At 40.2% G+C, this 23,933-nt stretch overlaps 1 protein-coding gene across 4 annotated transcripts in view; it reads left to right on the forward strand.

The window, feature by feature from the left end:
- The window catches only part of TCF20 (transcription factor 20), a 134,670-nt gene that overhangs the window by 96,467 nt on the left and 14,270 nt on the right, over positions 1–23,933 (forward strand). For 3 of the 4 annotated variants that reach the window (XM_075499368.1, XM_075499377.1, XM_075499385.1), the window contains one exon: positions 22,795–22,888. In XM_075499368.1, coding sequence (XP_075355483.1) covers positions 22,795–22,888 — 94 coding nt within the window. Of the gene's footprint in view, positions 1–17,758; positions 19,305–22,794; positions 22,889–23,933 lie in introns of those variants that run through there. The other variant, XM_075499394.1, reaches the window with a different exon arrangement.

Genomic DNA, 23,933 nt, shown 5'->3' on the forward strand with positions numbered 1-23,933 from the left:
AGTTTTCTGTTCCTTTATATGAATAAATGTCTGTGTCTTACTGCAGTTTTTTGAGAACAGCCCCATAGTCGATCTCAAGGAAGGCTTAGAACGTATGTGAGGTTGCTCAAAGATTGGCTTGTACCAGATGCTCTAGAAGAATTTGAGATAAGGTATTATCTTAAAAAGGTTTATCAAACTGTGAAGTGATTCTCCTGAGCTTTGAGCTTTCCTTAAAGTTTGATTTCACCCTAGACTGAAAATGGTGTGAATGTATTAACTTCCAAGCAGCCATCTAGCTGGTTTCCAAAGTGCTAGAATCTGCCTTTCTCGAAGGCAAAAAGGTGTTTCTCTTGCTGTGGTAGCTCTAGAGGGCTTCTTGGTTTGAGAATGTGAATAGCTAATCAGATGAATTGGGCTGCTTCACATGCAGAATGGCTTAATCCTTCTCCTTATTTTGAGGTTTAAAGTAGATAACCCAGCAGATGGACCTACCTGCCAAGTAGTCTGATTTTTCTCTCTTAAACTGGTTATTAAACCATAGTAAGGGTGCTAACTGGCCTTCTTGCAGTTGGACATTTTTTGTTCCAAGGCTAATGAAATCTTGAACTATAAAAATGCCATCTCCCTAGTGCTGGATGATCCTATTGCCTATAGAATGCTTTCTTTCAGATACTGAGGGTGACCATGTTTTGGACTAGGTAGAGCAGATTATAAGTGATTTGGCATAAGATCTTTGCTTTATGATTCTAGGAATCTTACAGCAGGTATTCCTGCAACATGTTTGAAAAAATACCCATATTTTTCCTGTGGAAATTTTTTGGTCTCTCTTCTTACAGTCATGTCAACCAGTTCTTTGCATTTATAGATTTGGAAAACTAACAGTTGCGTGCAGTTTGCTATAAATACCTTTAAGGAAACAGTTTCCTACCTTGTTTATCTTCTCGTTGTTTTCCTATTCATGAGAAACTCATTTTCATGCAAGATGAAATCTTGGTTACCCTTGAAACTGGCAAAATTATGAAGTCACTTTGGTAGTTGTCAGCAGATTTAATGTTCAAAAGAATTGATGGTCTTTATTCTCAGTATTAAATTTAAGAAGCTGTAAGTGAAGAGAACAACAATGCAGAGAACATTCTTTGTTAGGTTGAGTTGCAGAATCCAAGAAGATAGTTCTACTGTTGTTTTTTAAAAAGCTGTTCACTAGGAAGTGGTATGCTGTTTCTTGGAAATTTTTTTATAAAACACTTTTTTTTTTCCAAGGCAGAGGCTCTGGCCTAGCACAGGTATTACTTCTGGGGTTTTTTTTTGTCGTGGTGGTTTTTTCTTGTGTGTCCCCCCACTCCTGTCAGAATTGACCTTGCTGAAGGTAAATCTCGCTCTTGTTTCTGCTGACAGTGCTCTGTGAAAGGAAAACTTGTTTATCCCCCTTTTAAAGATCTCTGTTAAAAAGTCTGAAGAATTTAATGCTTTTCTCATCAATCTCTGCTTCATTCCCAGCTTGAGAAATCTTTTAATCCTTATACATGGAAAGAAGTCCTTGGAATCTGTTTCCTTTGTTGCTTCTTATTGAAAGCAACATCAAGGATCATCTTGGGTTTCAGTCAGGAGAACTGCAGAGTAACAAACAGTGAAGGGTAAAATCTGCCCATCTACAGTATAGTGGAAGGACATTCTGGGCTTTCTGTCACCAATCTGGAATTTTGTCTGTCCGACTCTCCATGGATTATCTTTCAAAGCCTGCTGGTTACCTGAAGAGGAGAAATCTACCTGCTTTAGGACTGTTAACAAAGCCTGTTCAGAAGGTCAGACTGACTTTGGAGAAAGTTCTTAAGAACCACATATGGGCTCACAGAAGTTCAGAACCTAAATGCATGTCTCTTTGCAAATTGATACTTAGATATTTGAATTTTTCATTACTGTGGGGCAGTGGCAGCCTTCTGGCTCATGTTGAGTGTGCCTTTGTTAGTTTGTAGGGCTGGAGGTAGGCTTACACATGCTATCCAGTTTCACAGAGAACGACTTCTGGTTTCGCACAGAAAAGTTGTCCTTGACCACTTAAGACTCCTGCTAGTTGATCTCCCAGAGTGTCTTGTCTGTGGAAATCTGTACTGTAGTGGAAATAAGGATTGCCTATCTATAATACTTTGTTTACTCTGTTGCTTTCATAGAACCATTTTCTTTTGTTTACCATTCTGGACTCTAGCTGAAAATTGGGTAAAGAAAGGTGCCTAGAGGGATCGCTAGGAATTAAGCTATTTATATTCTCAGATTTGGGAAATCAAAGCCTAACAAAAATGCTCCTACATGCTGTAAGTAATTGCTTTTAAAAGGTTCCTAACTGTGTGGCTAATCAAATGCGTAAGCTAGGGGATCAGTATGAACTGAGAAAATTGTGGAAGGTTAGCTACCTCTGGCAAAACAAAGCAAAACACTTTCTAGCCCCAGAAACCTGAGTAGTGTAGTGCTATGAGTCTGAAGGTGTCAGTTTATTCTGAATGTCTCATTTGGCACAGGTGTGCTTTGTTATCCCTAAGCCAGGCTGGGAGTGAGTTGCTGTCAAGAGAGGTGATCCTACTTTATCCTCTTTGCAAGCTGCTTGCTCCCACTGTTTCCCTTGTGCTAGATCTACGGACTGTGCATTTGCACAGTGGGTTGAATTTTAGCTAGCTAATCCGTCAGAAGACTAGCTTGGAGTGGGGTATCTTTGTGCCAGATCAGCCATCTGAATCCGCTTACTCTCTGAACCATGTTTGCTGTGTCTGACAGGGAGGGCCCTTCCACTGGTAATTATAACCATTAGATCAAGTTAGCCATAACACAAAATTGTGCCCAGGTGGCACCACCACTTGAAAGTGTTTTAGGCCCACAGTGCTACTGTTTCTAAGTGTTGGGAGATGGATGCTGACCTTTTATTCATTATCCTTCTTTTTAGAGAAGAAAAATGTGCAGAACCTGACTTTTTTTTTTTTTCATCTCCAAAAAGGCCCTCAAGTGAAGTTCTGCATCAGGTCAGGGTTCAGCTGAAATAATAATCTGCTGCTTCAAAGACCACATGCCTGACAAACACAGGAAGGAAAACCTGTGTTTCTTACACCCAGACTTGTAATAGTAGGGAGAAATTTCCAGAGTAGGAAGAAGTGACACTGGAGCTTGTTAATTTTTCACTGTGGGGAAAGGGAAACCAGTAATGAATTTAAAAACTGCCTGTTAGCAGTGGTTGAAAAAAGGTTGTATTGAGAACATTGTCTGCTTATTTTTATCTCTGGCAACAGCTTTTGGTATGCTTTAACCCCTCAAGTGAGGAGTGCCACGGAATCTCGAGGCACCTTCTACAATTACCCTTAAAGTGGTTGAGTATCTTTGTTTTCATTGACGGTCTGTGTCCAAACACCTAGTTGTCTGAGCTGGAAATGTGCTTTTTCTTTCTTGAATATAGTCCTTAGTACAGTTAGTTTAACATTCATTTCCATTCCTCAGGAAATGGCAGCATTTTAATACTCTTCCGCAGTGTTACAAATATAAGGAAGCATGAAATTTTGGGTGGAGAAGAAATTCTGAAAGACAGGCTGAATAATGAACTTCAGATTCGGTTTTCTCAGAAAAGCATTGCCATCTGCTGTGCTACTGAAACTCTCTGTGCTGTCATGGCTCCTGGTCTGTCAAAGTGTGCCACCACAGAGATGAGAACCTCGTAGTAGCCCCTGTTGTATCTCAGTTCATTGCCTTCCTCTGGGAGGGACCTAGAAGTGTGAATGACTAGTGCTACAGCACTTTGTAGCTCATAGCAGCTCTGTATATTGGTATCACAAGCCTCAAATGCTGAAGAGGTGAGCAGACAGAATCCACATCTACATTTCTGATGCATATATTTCAGTATCTTGGGTGATTGGAAGCCATTAATTACCTCTGTGAAATGAAGCTGGCTTTCCTTGGCTTTATTGTGAGTAGAAATCAGGTAAAACTGGTTCAGCATATTGATGATCGGGGATTGTAGATGGCAGGAAGTACAGTTTAGTTGAGGTCTCAAACATAAAGGTGATATTTCTCCAGTATTGACCTTTTGGATGGGGGCAGAGAAAAGATGAAGGGTAGGCAGGGAAGTAGTTTCTGTGCGTCTTTATTAGCAGACTCCTTTGCCATTAGTTTATCCCAAAGTATGGGCATTATGTCTGCGCTTGCATGTGGTTTTGTATTTTACTGTTTGTCTAGCATGTGGAGTGAGGAAAGCGGAAAATAGATTTACTGACAATAGAGTGTTGGGAAAGAATAGGATGTTTAACCACTTACATTAGTTGTAGCCAAGAGCACTGGAAACTTGTATGTAAAAAGGAGCTTGCTCATTCCACAGTTGTGGCCTTTCTATAAAGCATCAGGGATCCTCGAAATCTATGTACAATTCTCATTTAAAAATACATTTAAGTAACTTTAATTTCAAAGAAGCTCTTCCAGATTTGAATGGGGCCTTCTCTGTGCACGAGATTTCTAAACAAAGCTTTAGAGCTTTTTGTCTGCTATCCACAAGCTCACACAATCCTTTTTTAAGATTTAAGTTGCCTGTTACTGTAGAGATGCCAAACTCTTGCTAAATTCTCAATAGTGAGTGAATACAATCCATTTATGTATCATTTTAGCTTGAATCTTTTTAAGCTGTGCTGGCAAAAAGGTTGTTAAGATTCCCCAAAACTGGGGAGGAGGGTTGTTGTGCTGTTTGTGTTTTGTTTTGTTAGCTTAAACTGAACTAACTTTTTTTAACTTGGACCAATTCCAGATGGTAGTCACTTGAGCTGTATCCCCTTAACTTCATTAGAAGAATGCTACTAACAAATAAGTGTTGAAGGACATTCAGGAACTTCAGAAGTTTATTCTGCTCCACGCCTCTGTGTTTAAAATGGCCTATATTTGATTACAACTAGGCAAAAATGAAAATGTTAAAAATTATTCTCCCTGATTTTGAAAAAATTATTACTACTTAATCTTTCTTTGCTTGTTCAGTTTGATAAGAGGTTAATTTCTGGAGGTAAGAATTCATGACTTTCTGTTATATAATATTGTATGGATTATCAGAATTACATTCTATCTTTTGTAAGACTTTTTAAACAAAGATTTACAGTTTCTCCATTTTATTTTTAAAATAAAATTTATCCTGAATCCTTTGATCACTGAATAAGCAAAAATAATGCTTCAATATACTAATGTTCTACCATTCATAATAAAGGAAAGCTCTTCAAATGCTGCAATGCAAACCAAGTTCATAAAAAGCTATGTAAGCATAGTGCTTTGTGCAGTAGCCAGACTGGGGTAGGAATGGTGCGGGCAAAACTGAGACACTTACTGATGGTGGTGTGAGATTTTTTTTTTTTAAATATAACATAGAGAGCAGTTTTTAAACTTTTTTCTTTTCAAAAGTAAATTTTCATCTATCTGCCCATTATAAACCTAGTTATATAACCCCAATATCTTTTTTTAATTAGAGAAATATGTTCTGAAAGAGGTTAATTTCACTAGATTTGGAAAGATGAGTAAAAATAAAACTGAAGTGTGATGAGTATTCATGTAATAATTTTAGAAACTACAGTGAAATTAAAACTCAGTTTTTTGCCTTGTATCTGCAGACTAACATTCTTCAAGAATTGGAGAAAAGAGGTTCTGTCTGTGCTGCACACTTTGCCTGAGGTTATGGAAGAAGCTAGGAACTGAGTTTGGGTTCCCTGAATCTTAAAACCATCCTTTTCAGCTAATCTAAACCATGCTACTCTTACACTGTTGTGCTCTGGGTAGTTTTTCTTTCTTTCTTGGCAGAGGAGATATTTTTCAAACAATTTCATACACTTAGCTGGACTCTGTGTGAAGTATAGGATAGTCTTCATGGATAGAGCACTTTGGAAAAAAGTTATTAATGAACCTTCATTGTTACGGATTGGATCTCAGCCAGCTGCTTAGTGATTAAAGTTTAATTGCATGATGATTAGTTTTCATTAGTAAGCAATTAGCATTTAACAGCAGTCTTGTATTGCTAAAGCTAGGGGCGAGCATAAGTGGCTTGAGCCATGTAGAGAAGGTATGTAGCTGGAGATGTGGGTACGAAGTTGTTCTGGGAATATAGGGGTGGGAATTCTGACATTAGTTGCCCTCAACAGCTCACTCCTCCTACAGCGTTGAGCCAGGAATGGAGATAGGAGTGGGAAATGGAGCAAATGGCCAGAACAGCACAGCCTGGATATAGGGCACAGAGACTGGCTGTGGATTAGCCCTCATGTAGGGAGTTATCAAAAATAATTGTCTTCCTCAAAGGACCCTTTGAAGTTCCGAGTTGCTCTCACAATAATGCTGGTTTTCATTGTCTTATCCCACTCCTTGCTGCAACTAAAACTCTGTTTTCAGAATCCCCTCCTGAACTTGATGAAATTCTCATTTTTACTGTGATAGCAGTCCTTGATTGCTTTGTGCCACAGTGGGGTAAATTAGGGGAAAGATTAGTGCAGGCCAAGGGCTGGGGGAAGTAGAATAAGATGAAGGTAGAGGGAGGCAGGAATATAGCAAAAGGTCAAGGCTCCTTTGCTGTTAAGGGTACAAAAGTGAAGAGTGTCCCTTGAGGGACAACATGCCATGGTTAGAGGGAGCGGGTGCCAGTGAGGGCACTCAGCCTGCATCTCTGAGATGTCCTGGGTACACTGGTGCACAGTTGAAGTCGAACAGAGTTGAGCTAGGGGATACTGAGGCAATAGGAGCCGAGAGGCAAACGCCAGTGAAACACCTCAAAGTACATAAGGGATGTTCCTCTATGAAGGAGACATGGATGACAGCCCAGCTGAAGTGCCTCTACACCAATGCACGCAGCATGGGTGCAACAAGCAGGAGGAGTTGGAAGCTGTTGTACATCAGGAAAACTATATGGTTGCCATCACGGAAACATGGTGGGATGACTCGCACAACTGGAGTGCGGCGATGGATGGCTATAAACTCTTCAGGAGGGATAGGCGAGGCAGGAGAGGCGGTGGGGTAGCCCTATACGTTAGGGAGTGTCTGGATAGTTTAGAGCTTAATGATGGTGATGGTAGCATGGAGTGCCTATGGGTAAGAATCAGGGAAGGCCAACAAGGCAGATATTGTGGTGGGAGTCTGTTACAGACCACCCAACCAGGATGAGGAGACGGATGAACTATTCTATAAGCAGCTGGGAGAAGCCTCACGATTGCTAGCCTTTGTTCTTGTGGGGGACTTCAACCTACCGGATGTCTGCTGGAAATACAGTTCAGCAGAGAGGAAACAGTCTAGGAGGTTCCTGGAGTGTGTGGCAGGTAACTTCCTGACACAGCTGGTAGTGAGCCAACTAGGGAAGGTGCCCCACTGGACCTCTTGTTCATGAACAGAGAAGAATTTACAAGCGATGTGATGGTTGGAGGCAGTCTTAGGCAGAGTGATAACGAAATGATAGTTTTTGATACTTGGAGAAGCGGCGAGGGGGGTCAGCAAAACTGCCACCTTGGACTTCTGGAGGGCAGACTTTGGCCTGTTTAGGAGACTGGTCGACAGAGTCCCCTGGGAGGCAGCCCTAAAGGGCAAAGGAAGACTGGATATTTTTTAAGGAGGAAGTCCTAAAGGCACAAGAGCAGGCTGTCCCCAGGTGTCGAAAGATGAGCCGCAGGGAAGAAGACCAGCCTGGCTGAATAGAGAGCTTTGGCTAGAACTCAGAAAAAAGAGGAGAGTCGACAACCTTTGGAGGAAGGGGCAGGCAAGTCGAGGACTAAAAAGGTGTAGCGAGGTTGTGCAGGGAGAAAATGAGAAGGGCCAAAGCTAAGCTAGAGCTCAATCTGGCTACTGTCGTAAAAGACAACAAAAAATACTTCTTCAAATACATTAGCAGCAGAAGGAGAGCCAAGAAGAATCTCCAGCCCCTAGTAGATGGGGGAGGGACCACAGTGACAAAGGAAGAGGAAAAGGCTGAGGTATTTAATGCGTTCTTTGCCTTAGTCTTTAATAGTAAGACCAGTTGTTCTCCAGGTACCCAGCCCCCTGAGCTAGAAGACAGGGATGGGGAGCAGAATGGAGCCCCCATAATCCAGGGGGAAATGGTTAGTGACCTGCTGCACCACTTAGACACTCACAAGTCTGTGGGGCCTGATGAGATCCACCCGAGAGTACTGAAGGAGCTGGCAGAAGTGTTCACCAAGCCCCTTTCTATCATTTACCAGCAGTCCTGGCTAACTGGGGAGGTCCCAGTTGACTGGAGATTAGCAAATGTGATGCCCATCTTCAAGAAGGGCCGGAAGGAGGACCCAGGGAACCACAGGCCTGTCAGTCTGACCTCAGTACCGGGGAAGCTGATGGAGCAGATCATCCTGAGTGCTATCACACGGCATGTAGAGGATAACCAAGGGATCAAGCCCAGCCAGCATGGGTTTAGGAAAGGCAGGTCCTGCTTGACCAACCTGATCTCCTTCTACAACAAGGTGACCTGCTCTATGGATGAGGGAAAGGCTGTGGATGTTGTCTATCTAGATTTTGGTAAAGCCTTTGACATGGTTTCCCCCAGCATTCTGGAGAATCTGGCTGCTCATGGCTTGGACGGGTGTGCTCTTCGCTGGGTAAAGAACTGGCTGGATGGCCGGGCCCAAAGAGTTGTGGATGGAGTTAAATCCAGTTGGCAGCCGGTCACAAGTGGTGTTCCCCAGGGCTCAGCATTGGGGCCAGTTCCATTTAATATCTTTATCAATGATCTGGATGAGGGGATCGAGTGCACCCTCAGTAAGTTTGCAGATGACACCAAGTTGGGCGGGAGTGATCTTCTTGAGGCAAGGAAGGCTCTACAGAGGGACCTGGACAGGCTGGATCGATGGGCTGGGGCCAATTGTATGAGGTCAACAAGGCCAAGTGCCAGGTCCTGCACTTGGGTCACAGCAACCCCGTGCAATGCTACGGGCTTGGGGAAGAGTGGCTGGAAAGCTGCCTGGCAGAAAAAGACCTGGGGGTGTTGGTTGCCAGGTGGCTGAATATGAGCCAGCAGTGTGCCCAGGTGGCCAAGAAAGCCAATGGCATCCTGGCTTGTATCAGAAACAGTGTGGCCAGCAGGACTAGGGAAGTGATCGTGCCCCTGTACTCAGCACTAGTGAGGCCACACCTCAAATACTGAGTTTAGTTTTGGGCCCCTCACTACAAGAGAGACATTGAGTTGCTGGAGCGTGTGCAGAGAAGGGCAGTGAAGCTGGTGAAGTGTCTAGAGCACAAGTCTTCTGAGGAGCAGCTGAGGGAACTGGGGTTGTTTAGCCTGGAGAAAAAAGGAGGCTGAGGGGACACCTTATGGCTCTCTACAAGGAGGTTGCTCTCTCCTCCTCTCTACCTGAAAGGAGGTTGTAGAGAGGTGGGGGTCGGTCTCTTTTCCCAAGTAGCAAATGATAGGATGAGAGGAAATGACCTCAAGTTGCACCAGGGGAGGTTTAGATTGGATATTAAGAAAAATTTCTTCACTGAAAGGGTTATCAAGCATTGGAACAGGCTGCCCAGTGAAGTGGTTGAGTCGCCATCCCTGGAAATATTTAGAAGACATTTGGATGAGGTACTTAGGGACATGGTGTAGTGGTGGTCTTGGTATTGTTAGGTTTATGGTTGGACTCGATGATCTTAAAGGTCTTTTCCAACCTATACGATTCTGTGATTCTGTAAACCACTTCTGCTCCACTAAGGAGTCTGTTGTGAAGATGAAATATGATGGTAATTTCATCTAGGCTAAGTTAGGGTTGTTAGAAGCCATTCTTCTCCTCCACACCTCCCCTTCTGCCAGCACTACTGCTCTCTGACTGAACCAAGTCAGGTAGCTGATCTGGCCAGCTAAGTCCTGTCCCGTCCTGTGTCCCCCCCCCTTATCAAGCTAATTTTTTGGCTGGACTGGCTTTCTTGACTGATTGGTACTGACTGTGTTGACTTGTTGGTACTGATACAGAGAAATGCCCCAGCTAGAGATAGGAGGGGGCAGCAGGTTGTGCAGGTACAAACTGATGTCTTAAAATGGTCTGGAAGTGAGTGGACTGGTCAAGACCATGACTTCAAATAGAAAGTTTTCCCAGAATGATATTACTAATTACACAAACTAGTAAATAAAGGTACAATTTAGTCAATATTAAACAAACTAGTCAATAAAAGGTACATTTTAAAATTTGTGTAAGGTGGTTCTCAAATGTATATAGCTTTGCAGCGTTTATTAATGATGTCAGGTGCAACCATCTAGTTGTCTAGACACATGAAAAGGTAGGGGTTTTCTTTATTATTATACCATGATCTAGAAGCACTAGGGACTGGATGCTCCGTCCCCTCCTCTGGCCTAATTTACTAGCCAGAGTAACCTAAAGCAGACATTTATTTCTCTTCAGTTAAAAGGACTAAAATAGCTGCAGTTTCTTTTGAGAAATTCTAGCAGTGCTCAGGGTATGACTTTAATCATATAGATCTACTTAAGTTGTCTTCAGACTTGCTGAACTGTTGGTAAGAGTAGACATAACAGTGTAGGACTTGGTGCAAAATACTAACCCTACTCAAGACACAAAGAATGTGGTGAGTGGCAAAGCCCACCCAGGGCTCTGCGTGCTGCAGCTGCACTGTTTGTCAGTACCTGAGCTACCAGTGGTAAAAATAGATTGCATATGTCTTCCTGAGGTCTGGTTGCACAACTGATCATAGCATAGATACACTTAAGTCTTATCTCAACCAGCTAATTGTTGTCTGTGTCCTAAGCTTTCCTTCTGTTTAGGAAAATATTAAAGGGTGATGTTAAAAACTGGTTGTGCAGTCTTCACTTACTAGTGATTTTTTTTCTGTTTCTAGCTCCTTGCATGTTTTCTTTTGAGTTATGCTTAGGTTCCTTAGTTCTAACTCAGCTGTATGTTTGTTTTTTTTCTCATGGCTTATTTCACAAAATGTGGTTTTGTTGGTACTTTGCACTGTACTCCTGTTAATTGCAGCTTTTCTTGCACCTCTGACTCCTTTATTCTTACTGAGAACTCAGACTTGCTAAGTTTCAGAAAGTTATTGATGATTAAAGGAGACTGTCCAGCTTCATAAAAGACTTACTACTAAGGGAGGGGAAAAAGGAAGAGGGTGTCCTGGCATGAATCTCTGAAGCGGGGACTTTCTCTAAAGGACACTGCTGCTCAATGTGAAACTTAAAAGGAGAAAAAAAAAAAGGGGGGGGTGGGAATGGGAGGGAAAGGCAACTTCATGTACTTGACTTCAGGTTTGAGAGCTGTGAACTTCTCAGACTTTGTGCCTGCGCCATCAAAAATTCCCTGCATGGCCTTTGACAAGTCAGTTAATTATTCTGTAAAGTAGGCTTTAAAAATGCTTATTTTGTGGCCATTAAGACAAACTTGTAGGGTGCTTTGAAAATTGAAAGTACAGTATGTGTTTAAATTGTCATATGTTCTTAATTAAATTGGAAGATTAGGGAGGTGATACAACGTTGCATGTTCTAGTTGCATAGATGTAATGGGAGGAAGCTAAGTTTAAATTTTGTTCATGTATTATTTAGTCAGGTCCACAGATGATAATAAAAATGTTTTGTTATGTATTCATTTGATGTTAGCTTTCTCTTTTCTTGTAGAAAGTTAAAAAGCTGAAGATCCTAACTTGAATGTACTGGTACCATATGTAAATTCATTATTATATTTGATTGTTAAGTGTTTTCTGGGGGAATAACTCTTCAAGTTAAATTTAATCACTAAAATTTCAAGGTTGATACAATGCATAACCAATGCTTTCCAGGAAATCAACAAATTTTTTTTAGATATTAATTTTAGGAAATTGTTTAGGTTAGATTAGAAAAATTCCAGTACCCACATTATAGGTACATAAAACTATTTTATGAGGTTTTAATGCAGTCTTAACTCCTATACTTAAATTTAATTATTTGTCCTTTGAAGTGTCACACATTATCATTGGGGACAATAAGGATTCTTTAGCGGTGCCACATGGTACTATTCCTCTAAGCAGAAATCTGTAGAGGCAGTTCCTGGGGAACAGGAGTTTTGAATAGTTACCAATAAATTCAGTTTTCTGGACAAATAGCTTCAAGGGTAATGCCAAAAGAAGAATTTCCTGTTGTGAGTCTGAAGCTGTCTAACAAAGAAGACTTTACTGCCGACTTACACTTCTGCTTTTGGGCTACAGCCTTCAGAAGATGGAGGAGTAAGAAGTGAGAAGAGGGTGTGCCTGTGTAAAATAAATGAAAAACAAAACAAAAATGCCTGTATCCTTCAATTTCTGCCTCAGGTGAAAAAAGATTGACATTTCTCTTTGGTCTTGCGCAGTGACTTATTTCTAGTAGTCTATGGCTCATACCAGTCCTTTTTATCTTAGTGTAGATTGATCTAGATTTATAAAAACTGAAGATGTGGCTTGCAAATAGTTAGATAATATTATTGCCTTTACCACAATTCAGCAGTGTTCTGAGCCGAAAGGTCTTCATTATATTTTTTCCCTTCAGATCGGGGGAGAACCACACAGCTCCTTAATGCTTAAGATGGAGGAAGTTCTTCCCCCAGGAGAACAACACTAAGTCTGTCCTTTAAGGAAACTACCTCAGCTGCTTAGTAATATCCAGCTGGAATGCCATCCGGCCTTGGACTTCTGCTGCTATTTATATTTACTACCACTCCTAAACTGCTGCTAGCTCACACGAAGTTTTCCTGTGTCGTGCATCTCTGGCAAGCCTACTGACCCTAGGTATTTCTGAATAAATTCAGTTTAGAATTCATGAAAAGTAGCTATTATTGTAATGGGCAGTTTAAGCAGCACATATATCATTATGGTTTGTAGGTTTTTTCCTGATGATTATTGAATAGTGAAATAACATATTCCTCTTTAAACCCATTCAGACTTTTGGCCAGCAAACATTATTTTCCATAGAGCACCTCCTCTGTATCTGAAGTCATTTCATCAATGTGTGTTACTAATTTGTTTAGTAACTCAACTGTGATTGATTATTTATTGCTGTAGTTCATGAGCTTGTATCTTCTTTTCAAATTTTTTTTTTTTTAACACTGATGTGTTACTTGACAGCTTATCACAAAAGAGAGGTGTACTGACTTGCAGGCTTTTCTCCTTCTACAAGCATTGCACCTTTACCTCTTCTCTTGGATTCATTTGACCTGCTGTTGTTGCTCATCTTTGGCTGCTTTTCTTGAGTGGTAGCAGCAGCTACCAGTGACCTCAGGAATACTTGTGTGCACTTTGCTACTCCTTATTATATCTCTGCCACCAACTATGGCTTCAGCGGCCTTCTGGAGGAGCCATCTTCTTCTTGTCATTCTCTCTTTAACAGTATTGAGTAGTATTTTTATTTGCTACCCTTTTTCTAGAGACACAAGTTGTTCATTTTCCAGTAAGATGAGCATTGTACCTTTTTCACCTATCCTTACTTGCAGTGGAATATGTTTTGACTGTGCAATAGGAGTGGCTCTTCAGACATTAATTTAAGAATTGGTATTCTTATTAATAAGTAAACATCCATTTAGAATACCATTACAGAAGAGTTTTTTCTAAACTAGGATTTCCACATACCTTCTTTCACATTCATCTGCCGGCTTCCTCTTTTCTTATGTCTCAAACATAAGTTACCTGTCACTGTTTTATCTGCCTTCATCCTGCTTCTTTTTCTTCTTTCAGTTTCAAGAACTTAGGATCTACTTCCAATCAGTGCATCCTGGCTAATTTTATAATTTCCTAAATGAAGTGCCTCACTTTCAAAACCTTCCACATTTATCTTTGTTTTCCTTCCCGCATTTCTTCAAAGCCCTTCTTGTCTGGGATTTCTGCTGAGCAATTGGATACGCTTAGCCTGCTGCTGTGATGGACTCTGCCCAATGCTGCTGGCTCAGTCTCACCATTCCTGTTTCATCCCTTTGCATCCACCAACGCTTTGTTCTGTATTACCAAAATGTCTTGCACAGTGGGGCTCTGTTCATGATGAGGGCTTGCACAGATTATTACAAATAATGACAAATGGTTTATTTCTGTCCAATGTTAGAAGTCTTTGAGTTGTTGGCAGGGGTGGATTTGTGCTGCATCCCTTTTTCCTGCCAGGTTGCATAGGTATTTAATATATTGTCAAAATCTTTTCCGTTTACAGTTTGCCTTGCTCAAAAGCATTTCCTTATTTTTAAGCCTTTACAAAGGTTTTGTTTCTGTTGAATCCACTGCCAGTAATAACAGTGATTGTATCCTTAATGAACTAGACTTTTTTCTTTCTTCAAGCCTTTTAGTAAATACTAAGCATCACCTCCTTTTTTTTTTTCCCCGTCATGCAGTTTGCCTCTTGAAAACAAATTCCTTGAGTTGAGTTTATTGCATTTTCTTGCTTATGTCAGTTTTTTCCTTTTTTATGTCACTCCAGTCATTGATATTCAAAGGTATTGCTTTACAGGGGAGAGCTTTTGGTAATTATTTAATTAATCAAAAAACTCTTCCCTTGTGGTAGTGATGTTGCTTTGTTTTAAGACAACTGCATGCTGTTGTTTTATACTGCACTTGGTAGACCTTGTGCTAAATAGAAATTTGCCATATATTTGGATATTTCCTGTAATCGGTACCCAAGATGGTTGGGGGAAAAAAATCTAGTACTGGCAGAAAATCCAACTGGAGTAAGTACTCTCTCTTGCTGACTATGCTGTTCCTGCAACTCTGTATGTCCTTATCACATAATCGTTGCTTGAAAATTTGAATTTCTTTTTCCTCTTAAGTCTGCTCTTCTATCTTTCAGAGTTTTTCATAACTAAATTGCACTTATTGTTGCACATTTAATTCCCCAAATGAATAGCCAAGATAACATAAACTGAATAATTTTTTCTGCTAGACTTGCATACTTTAGCAAATTCAAATCCCTATACTTGTAAGTGGTTGTCTGAAATGTTTCTCTTTGTCATCAAAGGAAACAAGATGTATGCATTTCTTGTCATCTTGGACTTGGTAGTCTATGTATTATTTTAATATTCCTTTTAAAATATTGAATGGATACGTAGGTGTGTACTTAGCCTGCTTAATTTGAAATTAAACATGCTTTTTCATTACCATTTAAAGTTACTATTTTTTGTCAATTCTGCTAAACCTGTTTTAGTTGACCATTAGTTTACTCTTAAAGTATCTAACCTCTGTTCTGGTTCAGTTATGCTTGGTCCTTATTTCATTTGGGTTTTTTTCTCTTTCCATTGTTTGAGAGGCAGGGGGAGGGTTCATCCTCCTCCATGACTTTCTCAGCTTTTCACCAGTCTCTTCTAGAATATGTTCATACACGTTTAGGCCTTTGATCACTCCACCGACTGAATGAAACACTTAGGCTTGTGTGGAGTAGTGAACATGAATTTATCGCTTAGATCAAATTTCAACCCTTTTATATAGTATTACAGTTTAGCTCAGCCTTCCTGTTATGGAGGTAAGACTGAAGAGTCTTAAAAACTTGTAACCGAACAGTGTAATTCCTGGGTGCATACATTCTTTTCAATAATCATGGGGGTTTTTTGTTGTTCATTGTGGAATTTCACAATCAAATCTCTTGGTCTACAAAAGAACTGCTATTCCAGGCAGGTGCAAAAGTGTGTTTTGTTGTGGTGTCCTGTCTCCAGCAACAGCCAGGAGCAGTTATCTTCGGAGGTGTGTAGTAAACCAGGCACATACAGAGTGATACTTGCATATTTTCTCCCTCCTTTCAGCAGTCACAGGTTTAGAGTGGTCTCTTTTGCATCACTGTGTTTAACAGGCAGTGGCATACCTATCCTTGATGAATTTGTCTAATCTGTTTTTGAACTCGCTTATCTTTTGGCCAGTGCAGCATTCTTTGGCAGTGACTTTTATAGTTTAATTATTAGTTGTGTGGAAAAAAGTGGATTTATTTTAAATTTAAACCTGTTATTTGCTCTTCCTTCTTGGAAATGGCTAAGAATCATTCCCTTACGCACACCATATTTGATTTTGTAGATCTCAATCCCCCTTCGGTTACCTCTTCCAAAATACTTAGTCTTTTCTCATATGGAAGCTTTTTATGTTCCTAGTTATCTCTGTGGGCTGTCTATTTTTTTTTTTTTCCCGATCTGTTGTATTCCGTTATTAATAGGGTGACCAGAACCACACACAATATTCAGATGTCAGGATACTACAAGAGTAACGGATAGACATAATGAAGATTTGGGTTTCATTATCGATTTCTTTTCCTAATAATGTCTTACGTTCTGGCTGTCTTTTTTTGCGGTTGCAGGGGGACTGCATGATGTTTTTGTCCAGGATGACTACTAATACCTTCCCATGAGTAGTAAAAGCTAATTTAGAGTCTGTCATCATGTATATGCATAGGTGAAAATATTTTCCCCATGTGCATCACTTTGCACTTAACAACATTCATTTTCATCTCCATTTTATCATATAGTCATCCAGGATTGTGACATGTTTTTGCAGCTCTTTACCATCAGTTTGAGATCTGACTACCCTGGATAATTTTACTAACTTCACAAGTTTTCACACCTTGTTGTTCACCCTCCTTTTCGAGAGTCTCTGTAAGTACAGTTGAATAGCTTAAGTGTCTGCATAGGACGTTAGAAATTTTTGCTGGCAAACTATTCCTTGTCAAAACTAACCATTTATTTCTGTTCTCGTTACTTTCTCTTTTTCCTTCAAGTTGAGGGAAATAGAATGCTCTGTTCTTCATTTCAAGTGCTTCTGTGGTACTTTAATCAGCTTTATATGTATTGAATAGGATTTCCCTTTTTTAAGGCATTTTTCAGTTCTTGTATTTCTTCTGGGTTTTTTTTCCATGCCATCCATTTTGAGCTGCAGCTTTCCTTTGTGCTTCAGCAGCCCGTGCAGCACTGCAGTTCTGACTTTTTACTGTGTTTCCTAATGCAGCTTTATTAGCATAGCATCTTCCAGATCATTGATTTGTCTGTTTGCTGAAATCTTGGAATCTAAATTTCCCCATAGTTTCTTGACTTGAAGATAGCTGCCCAATTTTACTTACTATTTTCCTTTATTATCACTCGATTTGCTTGCTATAGGAGTGTATCGTCATTGGCAAGAGATACCTTTTAATAATACAAGTTTAAAGGATTTTTATCTTTTTAATTGTGGGGTTCATTTTTCTGATATTCTGTGCCTGTTTTTTGGAGAACTTAAATTGTTTGACAGGAAATGGAAACTAATAATTCTGCCTTCTTCAGTACTGGTTGTTATCTTTAGCCACAGTCACATAAGCAAATTTTTTCATTAACCAGTATCTGCATGTCAGAGTGAAAGTGCTGTTTTCCTCTCCTATTTCCTAAAAACGTCTGCTCACCCTCTCTTTTTTCATCTCAATCCCTTTTTGCAGCAGTCTTCCAAAATCACTTATTCCTTTCTCCTGCAGCAAATGCTACAAACATTTTTTTTAGTTTTCCTCATAGCTTGGTGGAGTAAGTTGTCTCTCTGCATCCTGCTTTCCAGGAAAGAGAATGCGGCTGCCTGCTGCTTCTGTTGCCCTTTCGCCTGGATATTCAATCTGAGCTTCTGCCCAGCCTGCCAACTCTCTAATCAGAAATAGTCAGAAGGCCCTCCTTCCTCATATTGCAGCTGACTCTGAAATCCTCGTTATCTTACATCTGCATTTGTGCAGTGCAATTACACAGAAGCAATTATTTTCCTAAAAGCTTATAATTTAAACAGATGAAGGAGAGAGTATGAAAAATGCATATGACATGTAAAGTGAAGACTTGTACCTGTATCATTAATGCCACATACATTTCATTTTTTGCTTGCTTTTCTTTTTTAGTAACCTTCAGTTGTTGCTTTCCATTTTATTCCATCTGTGCATTCTTGACACTGGTATGCAAGAAGGGGAAAAACAAGGAGATACCTAGAAAGCAAAGCAAAGGAAAAGGGAAGAAGACAGAGAGCAAAGGGAAAACTGGGGCTTGGAAGAGAGGAAGTTAGAATGAGGCCTGCCTGGGTGTGGGACACAGGTGAGCAAACTGAAAGAAGCAACCCATGAGCAAAAAGAGACTCTTTAGATTATAGACAGTAGAAAATATGATACAGTTACATCTGTTGTGAATGTCCTTGCTTAAACTGCTTTGGTAGTTTTTCCACAAGAAGGATAGTGGGGGAATCATCTGAAGACATCTTGTATTACTGTTAGGCAGAAGCAGTTTATTTCTGCTTCTGAGCAACTGTTCCTGCTGCTGCCCAGAATGTGTTGGAAGGGCTAGTCCAGCGGCTCTTGTCCTTCCACCAGCAAAACCCTGTCCACTGTGGGATTCCAGTACTCCTAGACAACGGCATTATCTCTGTCAGTGCAGAGCCAAAGGGAAAAGTTAAGGTGTGTGTTTTACTTGAGCGTCTTGGAGCTGCTCTTTTCACAAGCCTAAGAGCTTGTGCTTGGTTGGGAGGAGGAAGGTGGGTAGCTCAGGACACATTTATGTTATAACACCTATGTGGAGTTGGGTACAAATCTGAGGCATGTAAAAAAAGGTATGCAAAACCCACACCCCTATTTATTACATTTAGAGCAGTGTGCTGTCGGAAGAGTTTATTCTTGTAGTAATGAAGGAATACCAGTTGCAGCGAAAAAAAGCCCTTAAAGCAAAAGAAATATAGCTAGTGAATGTTTTAGTATTTTGAATGAATTGGAACAGCTCTGCTGCTGCTGTGGTAGCTGTCCCCCAACTGTTCACACTTCCAGGTCGGGTGTTACTTCATTTTGGTAGACAGAGAATGATGAGCTGTAGCAAGGAAGAAATGGGCTGCTAATAGCGTGGAGAGGTAGAGACAATGTATCTGGCTTTAATACTATTGATAATTTAGTTCAAGGGATGGAGTGTCTCTTCTAAATGGCACTTTTCAGTCTCTCCAGCCTATTCTAAGTGAGATATATGTGCCTTGTGGCCAGAGATGGATTGTGGAGATAGGACCTCTGAATCAATCTTCACTGTGTGGTCTTTTTTTTGTTGTTGTTCGTTTGGGTTTTTTTTTCTCCTTTTTTCCCTTTTTTAATGTAAGCCAGGAGTTGATTAGATGCCTGGCAATGATTACTATCCATTGGCACCTCCCATTGGGAGCACACTCCAAGTACCAGCCTTCAGCTCTTTCAAGCAGGGGAGGTTAAGCAGGCTGCTTACTGAGCAAAAGGAATTTCTTTTCCCATGAGAGCTTGAGTGCTGTTTCCCTGGCTAAGAATGCTATAATTCCTTTACAAGTGACAAGCAGGCTGCTACCATCTGCTGGTGAATGGCTGCAGGATGGTGGAGTTTGGGTGAAAATTTGCTCATGTACCAAAGAGAACAATTAGTGGTTATTAAGCTGAATTCACACATTTCCTGTATGAAGTTCTTTGATTTTATTTTGGGTTTAGAATGTTTTCTACTTGTAGTGTACATCTTTTATTTTCTTTTTGTTTTGAAGCATAAATATATAAGGATAAGGATTCTGACCAAAGCCACAAAAAGTACTAGTAGGAACTATGCATCTTTTAATCTTTTAAGGCACAGCAGTGATGTCTTGCAAAAGAAGACTGAGACCATCCAGAAATTTTTTAATCACTTTGTTCTGTCTTTCTAGAAACACCTGGATATATTTGGAAACCACGTGGCAGTACATGATGATAGTCTTTTTCAAAGATAAAGTGATAGACTCGTAAGTTGTTTTAGAACCATACAGCTTTGTAGGGTGTCTGCTTTGTTCAGTCACTCTGTGGTGTGTCAAGAAGGAAGAACTCGAAAGAAAAGAGTAGTTATTGTGTATGTGGTTCCCCCAGCTTCCCCTGAAAGAAGCAGATGGTCGGGGGTCCCAGGAGGTAGAAGAAATGGGGCCATTAGACTGTCAGTGGCTTGTGAAAAGCAGAAGCATCTGCCAGAATGGAGACTTGTTCAGCAGCAGGGGAGCCAGCAGCAGCAGATGATCTCTGCCTTGAGCAGTCAATGGTATTGTAGTCCGCTGGGGAATTGCTGTTGTGGGCGTAGCTGCAGGTAACATTGGTAAAATCTAGTTGGTCTGCCAGACCAAAAAAAAGGGAAATGAAGGCTTGACGCTCATGCTCTGGCATCTTAACTACCCACTTTTCCTAATCAGTCCTAACTACAACCGATTTGAAAGTATTCTGTACCCATTCTCAGCTGAGCACTACAGGCACACTTCAAATTCGTCAAAATGCCTGTCGTGTTTCTGCTGCAAGTTTCAGAATAGCAAGATGAACCATGCTAGATGCAACAAAGAATAAGTTCAAAAACTAAATTAACATTTGGAAAAGTATCAAAAATTTTGCTAGGGGTCGTCTTGTTTTCAGTTGTATCGCACAGTGCACTCTTTTAAGACGTGCTTTTTTAGTGTTAAGAAATATTTTACACAGCTGCAGTTTAATCTCTACTGCTGTAGTTCTTATGCTTTTATTGACTGCTCTGTACAGGACACAGTGTTCCAGGGAAGAATGACCTCTTCTGTTGCAACAGTGTGATGGTACTTCAAAGACGAGATAAAGTGGGGAGGACAGAATGCCTCTGAGGAACAAAACTAGAAATTCATATCTGTGTTTGAAAGGAATAGTCAATTTGGGTTCTGTCCTGTTAGAATAATTAATCTCAGTCAGCCACATCTAAAAGCTAGAATAAAGCACACAGGTAAAGAGCTCTGGTTCAGAGGTCTTCAAGCTGCACTTTGTGAATACTTGGCATAGGTGAATCTGGGACTATTGCCAGTACATAATATTCTTCTAGGGTTGACTTCATAGCCAGGAAAAGACATTTTCTATGCATGAAACTTGGTTTTACTCCCATGAGAGAGTGAATTACATTACAGTTTGGCTAGAGGTCCATACATTTTAGTGTGCATTTAAATATTGGGTTAGATTTTTTTTTTTTTTAACCTTTGGAAACTAGTATTCGTGTTCTGACAGGCAAAAATAAGCTGCTTGGGTGTCTCTTTCTAGGCCTTGGGAACGCTTTCCTTACATCATAAATACTGCAATAGTTTGTCATGATACACATTCACTGCTTAGAAGATAGACGTGATTTAATAGGGAGCACTGAAGTTCAGGCTCAGGATGGTTTGGCATAACCGAAAAGAGAAGGCAGTATTTGAAACTGCAGTTGTAGATGTCATGAGAACTGACGTCTCACAAGCTTTTCGGTTAGTTGCATCTGCTTTGATTTGGAGAGGGCCACCTGCTTTATGGCTGGAGCTAGTTTTGCTTTCATCCTCGTTCAATCATTTAAATACAAACTATAGTCATCTCTGCATAGCATAGAATAGTAGGAAGAGCAATGCCTGTCACGTATTCTTAGTGTTTTTTGAAATGTTGTAACCAAAACCCTGTTTACTATGCAGAGCAAGGAACTTCACTGTGGCTGTTGTCTTTGGCCACATCTATTCTGCAGACCTCCACTGCCACATGCATGATATTCAGGGATGTGAAGAAGTGTGGTCTAGCTGATGTAGCCATCTTGGCATATGAGCCTCCCTGTATGATAAAAAAACCCCATGCTTTTGTCCAATGCCAGGTGCACTGCTGGTTCAAGCACATCTGTTCTGTGCGCTGTACAAGGTGTAGCTTGCTGATAGTGTTAATAGAGCACGTGTAGTTTGACACTAGCTTTTCCAATAGAAAAATAATTTTTAGATCATGTCATCATCTCTCTGTGTGCAGTCAGTGACCAAAGGAAACTTCTTATAGCCTAAACTCAAGGTGAATTGTACCAGTTATACAAGGCCTTATTGTGGTGTTGGTTGTGTTTATCAGCAAACACCAGAATTCCTGTGTTTCTTAAGTATAACTCAAAAGTTATTGTAGGTCATCTTTTCTTTTTCTGTCAGTAGTCTGTTCGCGTTTTAATTTTTAAATAGTAGTGGTCTCTTAGCCTTTGGTGGTTTCTGCCGTACGTGCTTTGTTTTCTTTTTAGAAGGGAAAAATGTCAACCTATCAGAAATCAGCTTTCATCAGAATGTTAGACTAGTTAATGAAAATCACTTACTATATACATTCAAGAAATAAAGTTGCTGTCTGAATGAGATGCACGATAGGCCTACTTCCTTAGGTCATTCCTTAAGTCATTCAGGATAAAGTAAATGGTGAGTGGCTTCGTTCTGCTGCATTCGCATTTGTCTGGTAATATGGTTAAATACATCATTGACCAGTTGAGATAATAGGATTTAAGAAATGAAAATTGAATGTGGTCATCAGATGAGTCTTGCTACTTTGAAAATAAATGTATGAGCACCTTTCTAGCAGTGCATGTGTTTCTTCTGGAGATGGGCCATTTCTGTGACGGTGAGGTATTTTCCTTTGATGGCATCTTCTCCTTCTCCCAGTAAGCCTTTTTTGATCACCTGTGAAAAAATGTTCAATTTGGCCTTGATCTTCTTGGACTGCTAGTGATAATGAAAATGATGTAACCAAATTACTTTTACGCTAATGGTATCTTCTAAATCATTCTTTGTCATGCTAATTCTCATTTTAAAGCTGCTATGGATTCAAAAAAGCTCTTTTCCTCCAATTTTAACACTGATGTCGTTGTCGGGTACTGAAACGTAGGCCAGTGAAACAGATTTGAGAAGTGTTTCAAGTTCTTTCTGAATGGTTGGTTTGAACATTTGGTATCACTTGCCTGGTTAGCACAGCTGAAAAGTTTGTTGTTTGAAAGAGCTTATGTCATTAACTGTTCAAAAGGCCCTTCTTTGTATGGTGTGGAAAGATACAGTCTAACATTGTCATACTCGAGAAATCTGTGCTGGAATGCAGTTGACTAAATTCCCAGGAAAATACAGATATTTGGAAAGATGACTGCAGTCTTCATTGCCACTTCTTGATTTCCCTTTCAGAAATGTTCCCATTGCCAGGAACCGGGAGCCACCTTAGGCTGCTACAACAAAGGCTGCTCCTTCCGATACCATTACCCATGTGCCATCGATGCAGGTAAGAACAAATGACATAACTATATTTCATGTTTATTCAAAACATATGACACTAAATAATTCCAGGGTACTTTTCAAATTTATTCCCTCTCAGTTTCTCACCTATGAAGATACAATAATACAAATGGTGAGAAATGGCATCAGATAAACAGTGTATAGTAACGCGTTGGGATAAGATGGAACTTGTAATGAAAGAGAATCCACCTGAAAATGGAGAAAAAACCTGGGGGAATGCAGCTACAGTGACAGAAATTTGGCTGCAGTATGAGAACTGACCACTCTTTTCTTGCAAAAAATAGAAACCCTTTGTTAAAAGGGGCAAGTAACCAGGAAGGCATTTCCTCTTTCAGGGTTACACTCTTATGGATAGTCATAGTAATGATTTCAAGTGCAAAGTGTTTGTAGAATCATCAGTACCACTTGCAGCACACCCTTCCTTCTCCCTTCTTAGAAGCATTTCAGCCAGTCTCTTGACTAGGTCCAATTTTCATCATTGGACAAGCTAATGGTTTGGATAGTATTATCTCCAGCTGTGAGCCTGGGGTTGTGAGTTGGTGTTTTGTGTACAATAGTGAAAGTTTTTCATGGAGATAAACTTTATTCTTGGGTAAAAAATCCCAGCTTAGAATGAATAATGTCCCACTATTCCAGTCCACTGTAACTCACTTCTCCTATCGTACAAAACTTAGTCTGATAACAAGCAGGTAAGGATTCAAGATTACAACTCTTGACTGGCAAATAATTGCAAGCTTCCTGTTTGTTATCCCACTTCCACAGCAGCCCACTTGTTTCACCACCTATTTTATGACGTTTTTCAAATGTTACAGTATTTGAAGTACGCATGCTCATTTCTGAATGACTGCATTGCATTCTCACTGTGAAATCCCACCCTATTGGAGCACCACATCTTATTCCAATAGAAATGTTTTTAATGAAATTAATATTGCAGTTGAATACTACTAGTACCACAGTATAGATGGAGAATCCTTGATTTTACATGAAATAAGGTGTTAAAGAAATATTATTCAGGTTGCAAACATGACACG

Source organism: Mycteria americana, chromosome 1, assembly GCF_035582795.1.
Source record: "Mycteria americana isolate JAX WOST 10 ecotype Jacksonville Zoo and Gardens chromosome 1, USCA_MyAme_1.0, whole genome shotgun sequence".
NCBI lineage: Eukaryota > Metazoa > Chordata > Aves > Ciconiiformes > Ciconiidae > Mycteria > Mycteria americana.